The 12,349-nt window shown below is 48.5% G+C and overlaps 1 protein-coding gene across 1 annotated transcript in view; it reads right to left on the reverse strand.

The window, feature by feature from the left end:
* Window positions 1-12,349, reverse strand: part of LOC133372771 (protein unc-13 homolog A-like) — a 115,090-nt gene that overhangs the window by 20,382 nt on the left and 82,359 nt on the right. The window contains exons 31-32 of the mRNA XM_061601834.1: window positions 10,185-10,337; window positions 9,968-10,091 (exon numbers count right to left, since the gene is read on the reverse strand). Coding sequence (XP_061457818.1) covers window positions 9,968-10,091; window positions 10,185-10,337 — 277 coding nt within the window. The remainder of the gene's footprint in view (window positions 1-9,967; window positions 10,092-10,184; window positions 10,338-12,349) is intronic.

Consider the following 12,349-nt stretch of genomic DNA (forward strand, 5'->3'; position numbering starts at 1 on the left):
ATCTATCTATCTATCTATCTATCTATCTATCTATCTAAAGGATGGAAGGACCCGACAATTTTGGTCCTCGTGTTAGGGGTCCTGGGAACTGTATCTCTGCCAGGGGTAAACTACAGTTCTCAGGATTCTTATGGGGAAGCCACACATTTTAAATGGATGCTGTGTATGTAGGCACCACTGTGCTAAGTTCTAGTACCTAGCACCACAGTGCGAAGATCAGAGATAATCCTTCCGCCTGACCTTTCAGGGTGTAAAGGTAGCATTTGCACACACCCCACGCCAGCACTGAAGTGAGGTTAGGGAGAATGCAGCCTTTTATTCTTGCCAACACTCTTTGGGCTGTGATGCTTAGCATGAACCATCGGGAGATTAAATCCCTCTGGCTGATTTTCAGAGCATGAAATAACAACACAACAAAAGGGAAGAGCATCCAAGCAACACCAGTAAAAGAGAGTGGGGAAAAAAATCACAAGATGTTGCAAGTGATTTCATTTGTAAAGAAACCCTAAGCCTAAATACGCCCTAGGCCTTCGTCAGGGGCTGAAAAGTGGCTTAGAGCAGGGGATCCCAAACTGTGGTCTGCAAACCACCAGTGGCCTGTGAGTTCCCAAACTGTGATCTGCAGCATGTCTGTATCAAATATTCCTAATAATTTTCAGTTGTTTTATTTGATTTCTTATGCATTGTATTTTGTCATATCACACTTTGAACTCCATGGAATGCAAACTGCAATGCAATCAGATACAATACTTAAGAAATCAAATGAGCAACAAACATCACAGCCAGAAATTGAACAGCGTCTAGCATACCGCATGACAATGACCGCAACAGGCAGAAAAATCATGAAGGGGCCTGCTGAGACTCTCAGCGATTTTCAAGTGGTCCGTGGGAAAAGACATTAGGGAACCAATGGCCTAGAGTGCAGGCAGGCCAAAAATGCTTTGCACATTGGTGTGCAATTCAGAAGCGCATGACAGTCACGCCACGCATTTCACTCACTGGCTTGCTCTCTGTCACCATCTCCACTTTTCTTCCTGTACGTGCTTTCTCCAACAAAAGCAGATGTCCCTAGGAGCCAATCAGCATGAAAGGGATATGTGTTAGCTACTGAGAAGAGTCTTCTCAGTAGCTGATTCACCTTCTTTCAATCTGATTGGCTCCAGTCAGCAGGAAAGGACAAGGAAGCATGTCAGAAGATTCTTCTGAGCAGCTAACACACTCCCTCCCTTTCTGATGGGCTCGTAGGATGCTGGAGACATAAGAGACCCTGCTGGGACTCTGCTCCTAAAAAAGTAAGGGGTCAAGAACCCCCCCTCTGAGACCCCGGAATGACTACATCCCTGGCTTTGTGAAATAAAATCACTTACAGCATCTCATTATTTTTTCCACTGTTTTACTGATTTTTAGAGCAGGCAGAGGGGTCTTTCTGGCCACCCCCACTCCCAAGTCAGAGCGGAGAGGGCTGGAAAAGGTGTGTGTGTGTGTGTATGTGTTTGTCTGCCTGCAGGTACTTCTGTGTGTGGGAGAGAGGGGAGGGGGAAAGACACACACACACAGAGGAGAGGGAGTTGTGTTCCTTAATTTCTGGTGCACATGTGCTTATGACAATGGGAGTGATAGAGGGATGTGCATCTTATCTTGCCCATTGTTGCAATGTGGCCCCCGGAAAGCTGTCTATGTTTGAATCTGGCCTGAGGGCTGAAGTAGGCTGTCCCCTGCAGCTCTCTACACTTTTGCCTGAAATAGCGGAGACTGGTGGCTCCAACTTCAGTGGGTTCTAGCCCGAGCATTCCAGGAGCTGTCCAAAGTGCCAAAGCCCATTTCAAATTAAGGTTTCAGCACCTTGGGCAGTGCGAAAGGTCAGACAAAAACCTGGAGCGGATTCACTGCCGTACTGACATCAGAGGCACCAGTCTCCACTTGCCTGAAGGGGCTCCTTCATGTCAGCTCCCTGGAGCGGAAGGAAAATAATATCCAGACTATCTTCTCTCTCCTCTGCCAAACTTGTGATTGTAGATGTCTTGGGGGCAGGGGTGCTGTACTTAGTCTTGAACAGTTCTGGTATGGGACAAAAAACCATGCACGGTCAATATACACATAGCCCCTGCTTATCACATCTGTATGCCACACTCCCTGAGCGCAAGTACACATAAGCGGGCCCCTATGGAATCACATTCCATGCCACACGAGTCCTTGGACCCCTCCAGCCACCACAGTCAGACGAACACCACATGACAGCACACACCTCAACAACACAAGCACTGTGACCAACTCTCCAGTCTCAAGGCTGCAGCTGATTCCTCTGACTCTCTCAGAGAGGAAAGGGCCCCCCAGATGTTGCTGGACTCCCAGATCCCATCAGCCCCAAGCAGCCAGCATGCCCAGCGGTCAGGGACGATGGGCGTCAGAGTCCAGCAACATCTGGAAGGCCACAGGTTTTTCTCCACCCTGATCCAAGAAGAGGCATTATTTGCTTAATGCAAGAGATGAAGGAATGCCTCTTCTACACAGAAGAGAGCGGGGAATGCCTCTTCGATCAGGGATAGGGAAACCTGTATTCCTCCAAGTGTTGCCTGACTCTAGCTTCCAGCAGCCCCCACAGCCAAAGATGAGGGATGTCGGGAGTCCAGCAAGATCCGGAGAGCCACAGGTTGCATATCCTTATTCTTGGGCCAGGGGTGCGGGTAAAGGTTTCTGACTGGGCCTGCCACTACAAACAGACACTCAAAAGTGTGGGAACAGCTAGTAGTTACCTTCTCGGTCCCTTTGCCATGCTTTCTTAAGAGAGTGCCCTGTAGAGACAATATCACAAATTGATCAATGCAGAACGGAAGGATGGGGGAGCATGCCTAGGCGCAGGAATCATGTACAAGGAAGGAAGGACGGAAGGACAGAAAATATATTCAAGATCCACCATGTCAGGGCTCTCTCCAGACAGCAGCAAGGTCAGACATAGGCTGGGCCTCCCCATTTTAAGCAAAACCAGGAGCATCATCTGCGTTCCCACCTGAAAGAGCCACCCCTTCTCATTTGAACAAGCAGGGGGTTACCGCAGGAGCAAACAACGTAATGTTGGGCAGCACAGACCTGAACTCTGGACAGCTGAATCGCTGTTGGTTGCTGGGAAGGAGGAGGAAAGGTTGGCACAGTGCAAATGCACCAACAGCAGCACCAGACCGGCTCCACCAATAAGTTTGCACCGTGCTGACCTTTCCACCACCTCACCTGCTGGGGATTGAGCCTGGGACCTTCTGCACGCAAAGCAGAGTATGAGACAGTTTCCAATGTTGCTCTTTACTCAGAATCATAAGGACTGGGATCTTAATCTATTTTTTAGGGGAAGGGCCATTGCTTGGTTGTAGAGCACCTGCTTTGCACGCAGAAGGTCCCAGGTTCAATCCCCAGCAGCATCTCCAGGTAGGGCTGCAAAAAACTCCCTGCCTGAAACCCTGGAGAAGTCGCTGCCAGCCAGTGTAGGGAATACTGAGCTCGATGGACCAGTGGTAGGAAGCTCCTCAGGTAGCTTTCCAGGATTCAATACCTATGAATGGATGTTGTGAAAGGCTGAGTTATTGCATCTCTTTTTATTAGCATTTTCACTCCCAGGGAGAGTCACTGGTGGATTTTTGCATTTTGGTGCGAATTTCTACTAAACACATTTTTTGTTTGCCGCTTTGATGAATGTGCACATTCCTGCAAGCAATTTCTCCTAATACAATGCATTTTAGCATGTTGTTTGCACTGATATATTCAATTTAATGCACACTTTCACCCGATATACGCATTTTTGTAAACATTGGTTTGTTAGAGAAGTGCATCGCAACATTCAGAGATGTGTGAATTTCAAAGGAAGGCTGTGCCTGGGTTCTCATTTTGTTTCGGAAAGTGCGAATTGGATCGATTCAGCTTTAAACACAAACAGGGTTGAATTTATCCCTGATCTCCAGCTGCTACACAACATCCCTGGCAGCAGAGGGAACAGTGTCAATGTGAGTGCTTGGCAGGGAGCCCTAGCAGTGTGGGTGGCTGGGGCACCAAAAGGGTAAGGAATTAGCTTTCGAAGATGTGCAGGAGGCAGAGGCGAGATTTTGCCCAAGTAGGGCCAGCAGTGTGAAGAGTTGGAAAATTAGCCTCAGAGGATGGGCACCCTGTGCACTGTATAGATGTGAGCCTTCAGATGACCGGGCCAGGAAGTGTGGGTAGTCGGGAGTCCCAAAGTGTAGGGCAATGGCCACAGAGGAGATGCATTTGGGGCATTCTGCACATGTAAGCAGGGCAAGGAATTGGCCTTGAAGAAAGCGCACCCATGTGACACCCTCCCCAAGTGCACACCCCCAAGTCCTAATTCCAAGGATCCTTTCCCTTTGTGAATGAATCACTCCTCCTCAACTTAAAACAGCCTTCCCTAACCTTAGCGCCCTCTAGATATTGCTGGAGTCTACCTCCCCATGATCCCCAAACAATGGCCCTGCTGGCTGGAGGTTAATGGGGGATGGAGTCCATCAACACCCAGAGGGCCACAGGTTTCCTCATTCCTGATCTAGCATTCCCTACTACTTGCACAGGAGGATGGCTCTATGTAGAAGAGGCATTCCCTCTGGAGAGCAGAGAATGCCTCTTCTTGGACCAGGGATGGAGAAACCTGTGGGGCCCTTCAGACACTGTTGGACTCTAACTCCCATCAACCCCAGCAATGTTCATGGCCAGTTATCAGCCAGGGATGATGGGAGTTAGAGTCCAACAACCTCTTGAGGTCATCAGGTTAGGGAAGGATTCCAAGGGAGGGAGAAACTGAATCCAGTTTCTCTGGGGCCAAAGCCACCTCACTCCTATGAAATTATCACAAGCCCACACCACTTCCAAGAACAGCCCTCCCCCACACACCCTAGAAATCCTACTGCCCCCCTCCAAAAAAGCAGTGGCGGCTGGTGGCCCCATGTCAGTGGAATCCGCTCCGGGTTTTAGTGTGAACTTTCCAGGAGCTGTCCTAAGTGCTGAAACCCATCCCCTCAAAACAGGATCAGCACCATGGACAGCCACCACTGCCAGGAAGAAAACCAGATATAGATTATCTGATGGGGATGGGGAGGGAACAGACTTTCCACTGAGACGTCAAAGCTGGCGCAAAGTAGCTCAGCAAACAAGAGGGAAGGGGGGGTTCCACAGAACAAGAAGAGGCAAAGGCATTTTGGGGGCAGGGGCAGAAAGAAGGAGGCACAGTGGAAAAGAGAGGCAGCCACCACAGAACAACAGAAAAAACCAGCTCAAGTTACTGGGGGGAGGCGAGGGGAAGTACTAGACGCAAGGCACATGGACAAGAAGATAGAAAGAGACAATCAAGACAGACAGGGCTGAGCTGCTGTACTTACAATCATCTGCCCAGGTGAGGGGAGCAATCAGAGAGAAGAGCCGTCACATGAGTAGTCCATAAGCTTTGATCTGCCTTGTCCCCTACTCCAAACCCCCAATCATCCCCCCCACAATGCCACGCCCCACATACACATGACAACACCTCCTGACATACAGCTACAGGTCACACAACAGCAGCACGCCCCACCCTCCGGATAGCACAAAGCGCAGAAACAACGTCCTTGCAAAGCGTGTTTGCTTGTGTACATGAGTGCGCACCCACCCAACTCCAAGTCACTGCCAGTTTTAGAACTCTCCAGCTGGGAAGGGTGAAGGCACCGACCCTGACATTCTTATTTCACACCCATCTCAGTTCAATTAGGCAACCCGTTTTTCAAAGAAAGGCTGGTCAACCAAGCTGCAGTTTGAATTTTTGTGCCCATTTCTAGCCATACTTCTAAACATATCGTAACTTAAAAGAAAAAAACAAGGACCATTTACTTGTTTACAACATTTTTGCATTGCATTTGAAAGCGGAACTGAAAAGAAGGGGTGTACTAAATTGTTATCTCAGCTGCAGTTTGATTTTTTGCACCTTTTTCAAATTGTGTTTCCAAATGTATCAGAACGTTTTGTAATGAATAAATAAATAAATGAGGACGCATTTATTTATTTACAGCACTTTTGCATTGCATTTGATAGCAGAACTGAAAAGCAGGGGTGTGCTAAATTCTTCTCTAGGTGGCTCAAAGGGAAGTTGCCTCGTGTGAAGCGCAATGAGAACATCTGAAGTATTTCCATTGCCGCATGAAAGACTGCAGAACTGAGCTGCCCGGCAACTCAGGTTCAGCCAAGTTCTCCCAGCAACTTGCAAGGGAAAGACAACGTTCCCAGCACCTGCGGAGGAGCAGAGCTCTCTTGCTGCATGCTGAAAAACTCGACTCGTTTGGAAAGTTTACCTTAGCTGCAAATAGCTTTTTTAAACAAATGCCAGTGAAAGGGCAATGACTGGAGTTAGCAGGAGGTCTCAGAGGAGGAAAGAATGAGGGAGACTGGCCATAGAAATGGATATCTGTCTTCTAATCCAAACATACCCTGTTCTCTGCTCAAAGCTGCCTCCAATAACAATAATAATAATATAATGTGGAATCAGCAAGCCTGACGTCTCCCCATCCTCAGTGGTTCATTTGGGCAAATGGGGTATTGCCCCTCCAGCCCTGGCCAACCCCCACCTGCCTGCTTGCTTACTTACTTACAACCATTCCAGGAGGTGGCCCTGACTGTCACCTTCTGCCTCCTCAGTCGCTATGTTGCTCCTTGTAGAACTCAGCTGGGAGGAGGACTAGAATGAGTTGGTTCCACCTCCCGTTGGCTCTGGCCCCACCTACTGTTGGGGGTCCTTGCTTTCCACCCCACCATTCCCAAATGGCCACCAGCCAACTCCCTGCATCCCGGACCACTGGTCCTGCTGGCTTGCTGGGCCTGTTGGACTTCAGCAGACTTGGAGGGCAATAGGTTGGGGAATACTCCCCTCAAGGAATCTAAAGGGACTGGAATAAAAAAGCCTGTCCTGCTCCAGAACACAAAAACAAGCTTCATTTATCCATCCTACCCCCTTCCTCTCCCCAAGTCCTTCTTTCCTAGCATCATGCAAGTGAAGCCACAAGGAATCCAAAGATTAAAATTTCTTACACTTGTGTAAAACACTGCAGGGGCTAGTCCCACAGTGGGAATTGACTTTCAAAGATCTACTCTTAAGAACATAAGCAGAGCCTGCTGGATTGATGGCCCATTTAGTCCAGTACTGGAGCAACTTCCCAACCAGGAGGTATTCATGGTGCTGAAACACCCGGAGCAACTTGCTAGCTAGGAGCTATCCATGGTGCTGAAACACCTAATCTGCCTTGCTCCATGAGTGCCTCCACTGCACTAGGGCAGAGAACATAAAAACACAAGGACCACATTCGCACCATACATTTATTCCAGGATTATTCCACTTTGAACAGTCATGGCTTCCCCCAAAGAATGCTGGGAAGTGTCAGGCCCAGGATGTGACTCAGGAACCAGACCAACGGCTGTAGTTAATTCGTGTTTTATTAGGGTAATGTCCAAACAAAGACTGCGTTTTCTCATGAAGCAATACAGGGATACAGGTCCTGCGGCATTGGGAGAAAGTTGACAGAGCAAGGGACTTCTTCCCGCCTGTTCTTTAAGAAGGGGCCAAACGGGCGTGCAATCTTTCGCTCCTCCTTAACTGCCCCTCAGGTACTGCCCGCCTTCCCCCCCTTCTCTCCTGTCTTTTCAGATGTCTGCGTGTGCGCGGTGAGGGGGGAAGCATCACCCCCTCCTCTTCTGAAGTTTCCGATTCCAGGATGGGGGATAGGGGAGGGGCTGATGGTAAACTGCCTCCCCGCTTTTCGGCTGTGAGCAGCCCTCCCTCTTTCCCCTCTTGCTCTCAGCCTGAAAGAGGGGGAGGTGTGAGAATGTCCAGGGAGGGCTCAGGCTCCCCGTTGCTAAGCGACCTTATCACTGGCAGTTCCTCTGTTTCGTCTTCGCTCCAAAGGGGGGAAGTTCCTCCCCCTTCCCTCTGCCATCCATCCGAATACTCTTCTCCCAACTCTCCGGGATCCAGCTCCCCGGGACTGGGACCCCAGCTCTGCCTTCCGACAGGAAGGGTGGTTTGTGAAGGATTCCTAGAGTTGCTAGGAGACCCCCTATTCTCCCCACAGAGCTAAAATTGTCAGAATGGTTTGACAGTCAGTCTCTCTTCCCAGGGAACACTGAGAACTGTAACTATGAGGGGAAGAAGGGTCTTCCTAACAGTTTTTCACAAGCCCTTCACAAACTACATTTCCCAGGTTTCTGTGAGGGAAGCCATAAAGTGGAATAAATGTGTGGTGTAACTCATCTAGTTCAGCATCCTGTTCTCACAGTGGCTAAACAGATACCTCTGGGGAGTTCACATGAAGGACCTGGGTGCAAAGAGCACTTTCTCTTCCTGTGGTTTCCAGCAACTGGTATCCAGTAGCATGCCGTCTCTGACCATGGAGGCAGAGTGCAGCCATCATGAGAAGTAGCCACTGATAGCCTTCTCCTCTGTGAATTTGTCTAATCTTCTTTTAAAGCCATCCACGTTGGTGGCCATCATTGCTTCTTGTGAATTCCTTCGTTCAACTACGTGCTGTGTGGAAAACGTCCTCTCTTTTGTCTGTCCCGAATCTTCCAAAACTCAAATTCACCGGGTGTCCAAGAGTTCCAGTGTTATCGGAGAGGGAGAAAAACTTTTCCCTAACCACTTTCTCCATGCCATGCCTAGTTTTATACACTTTTAGCAGGTTGCCTCTTACTCACCTTTTCCTGGTACTAAAAAGCCCCCAATGCTGCAACCTTTCCTTGTAAGGGAGTCACTCCCTCCCCTTGATCATTTTGGCTGCCCTTTTCTGAAACTTACCATAGAGCATCAATTAGAAAGAGCACTCTATCTGAGAAGTAAAGAGCTCCAAACACGGCTTGGGAGGGAGAGACTTGGAGTTAAGCTGCTCATTTTCTCAGCCCCCACCTCCAAACCCCACAACTGGGAACAGCCTTTGATAGATGGGGTCCCATGGGTGGCTTTTTGCAAAATGATGATGACGGGAGTTGGAGTCTCATAACATCTGGAGGCCCCCCCAAGTTCCCTCATCTCTGCTCTAAGATGCAGCATTCCCTACTGCACATGAGAGATGGAGGAATGTCTCTATTTAGGCATTCCCTCCCCAGAGAGGGGAATGCCTCTTCTTAGATCAGGGATGGGAAACATGTGAGACCCTCCAGATGTTGCTGGACTCCCAACTCCCAGCAGCTCCAGTAACTAGCATGACCAACGATCAGGGATGAGGAGAGTCCAACAGCATCATAGAGCGGCCAGCCCTTATCTAAAGCAAAGCATCCGAGACTCTGCCCTGAGAAAAGCTGAGTCCTACAACCTGTATCTGTGCTCCAGACTGGGTAGATTTGTATATATCCCTCTTATTTCATATACTTTTGTTCCATTTATCTTGTGGGAGACAGAAGGTTTATACAAGGAAGATATACACGGAACAAGAGTCCTTTCCCCCCCGCTGCGATCACTGGCAATTTCGTTCAGGGAGTCCTTTGGCTTCTAAGGTCTGCAGCAAGCACGGTCCACAAGCTTTCAAGCACATCTTAACAGCTGCAGGAGCTGGGAACTGACTTTCATTAAATAAATAAATAAATAGATAGATAAGATAGATAGATAGATAGATAGATAGATAGATAGATAGATAGATAGATAGATAGATAGATAGATAGATAGATAGATAGATAGATAGATAGATAGATAGATAGATAGATAGATAGATAGATAGATAGATAGATAGATAGATAGACAGACAGATAGTACACTCAACTATGATGAGGGCTTGGAACGTGCTTATTTTAAACTGAAAGCCAAGTATCTTGAGATGCTGAATTGTGTTGCCAGCGTGCATCTAGAGATGTTCATGATGGCCTCCTACATCTTCAGGTTTTCCACAATCCCGGAGTGCTGGGCAGTGGATTGGGCTGAGCGAAGAAGGGGCAGTTCATTCTGCTAAGATTACATACAGGTAGGACTCACCGTCTGGTCAGTGAGCGGCGGAAGCACAATTGTCTTCTCCATGGTGTTCATGACGAGCTTCCAAAGCTCCTTCAGCACTCGCTTCAGGACGGTCTTCTCGCAAATTTTAGCAAAGAGGGTCAGGCTGGAGGTAGAGGGGTCAAGAAGAGGAAGAGGGGTGAGCACCAAGGTCTGTTGCCCTCATCCCCCGCCCACCAAATCTGGGACTTTCACTCACTTGCTATCCAGAAGGTCCATGATGGGTTGCAAGACGTTGTCAGCATCCTGGGCCACACTACTACAGGCGCTGGCTGGAACGTTCCCGGTGCCTTTCACCTGACTCAGGATATCCCCCATCTGCTTCACACATTCCTCAATGTGCGGCTGAAAACTGGGGGAGGGGAGGAGGAAAAAGCTTGTCATATCTTTTGCTAAAGCATGGGGGGAACCCTTAAGGAGTGACATCAAAGGGAATAATTCCCTTTGGGGTCTTCCCTTTGGGGTTGGAACAATGGCGAAGGAGCCACCCCTCTTTGTTTTGTGTGCATGTGGGTGTTTTCCTTCTCCCCTTTTGGCATTCTTTGAGATTTGTTTTTTGTATGTGGCATGCATTTGGGGTCGGTAAGAGGGTGAATGGGTGCCATACATAGGTTTTATGTTTGTTGGGGTGCCCGGCGTGAGAGATCACAGACAGTTCATAATCCCCAGGTGTGAGACAGGGGTAGAAAAGCTGATGATTATGCCCCAAGTGTGAGATGGGGTGGAATGCTTGTATTATTTTGTTTTGCTTTGCTTTCCCAGCAGGAGGGTGGACATATTTCATTGAAGCATATAGTAGGAGGGGCCTATGAGGCCATCCGGTCCAACCCGCTGCTCAATGTGGGAATCCAAGTTAAAGCATCCTTGACAGGTGGTTGTCCAGCTGCCTCTTGAATGCCTCCAGTGCTGGAGAGCCTACCACCTCCCTAAGTAATTGGTTCCACTGTCATACTGCTCTAACAGTTAGGAAGTTTTTCCTGACGTTCAGCCAAAATCTGGCTTCCTGCAACTTGAGCCCATTATTCTGTGTCCTGCACTCTGGGACCATCGAGAAGAGATCCTGGCCCTCCTCTGTGTGGCAACCTTTCATGTACTTGAAGAGTGCTATGATATCTCCACTCAGTCTTCTCTTCTCAAGGCTATATTATTATCATGCCCAATTATTTCTGTCTCTCCTCGTAGGGCTTTGTTTCCAGTCCCCTGATCATCCTTGTTGCCCTCCTCTGAACCCATTCCCGCTTGTCTGCATCCTTCTTAAATTGTGGTGTCCAGAACTGGAAGTGTGGTGTCCAGAACTCAAGTTGAGGCCTAAGCAGTGCCGAATAGAGGGGAACCAACAAGTCACAATTTGGAAACTATACTTCTGTTAATGTAGCCTAAAATAGCATTTGCCTTTTTTTGCAGCCACATCACACTATTTATGGTGGGCTGTGTATGTTCTGACTATTGCAGATATCTTCCTTTCTGCAATAGCTTTGATTGTATTGTATGTGTATAGATGTATATGGCTGTTGTAAACCGCTCCGATTGCTTTTTAAACGAATAGCAGTGTATATATAACCCTCAAGTACTGGCATAAGAGGATCCCACTGTACTATCACTTTTCCAGCCAGAAGAGGTCACCCTCTTCTGACTCAGAAGACACCAACTTAGCCCTAGTGCAGAGGTAGGGAACCTAATGTTGTTGGACACCAACTCCCATAATCCCCGACCACTGGGCACACTGGCCATTGGGGCTGCTGGGAGTTGAGGGATCCAACGAGAGTTCATCCAATGAAAGAAAGAATTTCTTTGCAACTCGCTGCCATAGGAAGTATTAATGCCCACCAGCTTGGATGGTTTTAAAAGAGGGTTAGAGATGAATCGAGCCATCCATGGCTACTAGCCACAATCTACCTTGGTCTACCTCAACTGTTGGAAGCAGTGTGCTTCTGAATATCATTTGCTGGGAACGGAAAGTGTGCTGTTGTGCTCAGGTCCTGCTTACAGTCTTTCCAGAGGTCACTGTGAGAACAGGATGCCGGACTAGATAGGTCCTTGGCCTGATTCAGTAGGGTACTTCTCATATTATGATGCTCATAGCATCTGGAGGATCACACGTCCCCAGTCCCTGCTCCACTGGTTCCACTGCCTCTCCACTCTTTTGGAGCCAACAACTGCTATAACAGGCTAGGCCCCTTTAAATGAGAAACCTCCTCTCTTGGAAGTCCGTGCTAGCTACAGTAATACAGCTGTAATTCCTAGTGAAGGCTTTGCCAGCAGCTGACTGGCGCTGAAACAACATTTGAGCTCTGCTCTTACGGAGCCTCCAATCTGAGCCATGTGTGGAGCTGTCCAAGGTGCTAACGAACTGTGAAAACGTTG

Source organism: Rhineura floridana, chromosome 18 (genome assembly GCF_030035675.1).
Source record: "Rhineura floridana isolate rRhiFlo1 chromosome 18, rRhiFlo1.hap2, whole genome shotgun sequence".
In the NCBI taxonomy this organism is placed as follows: domain Eukaryota; kingdom Metazoa; phylum Chordata; class Lepidosauria; order Squamata; family Rhineuridae; genus Rhineura; species Rhineura floridana.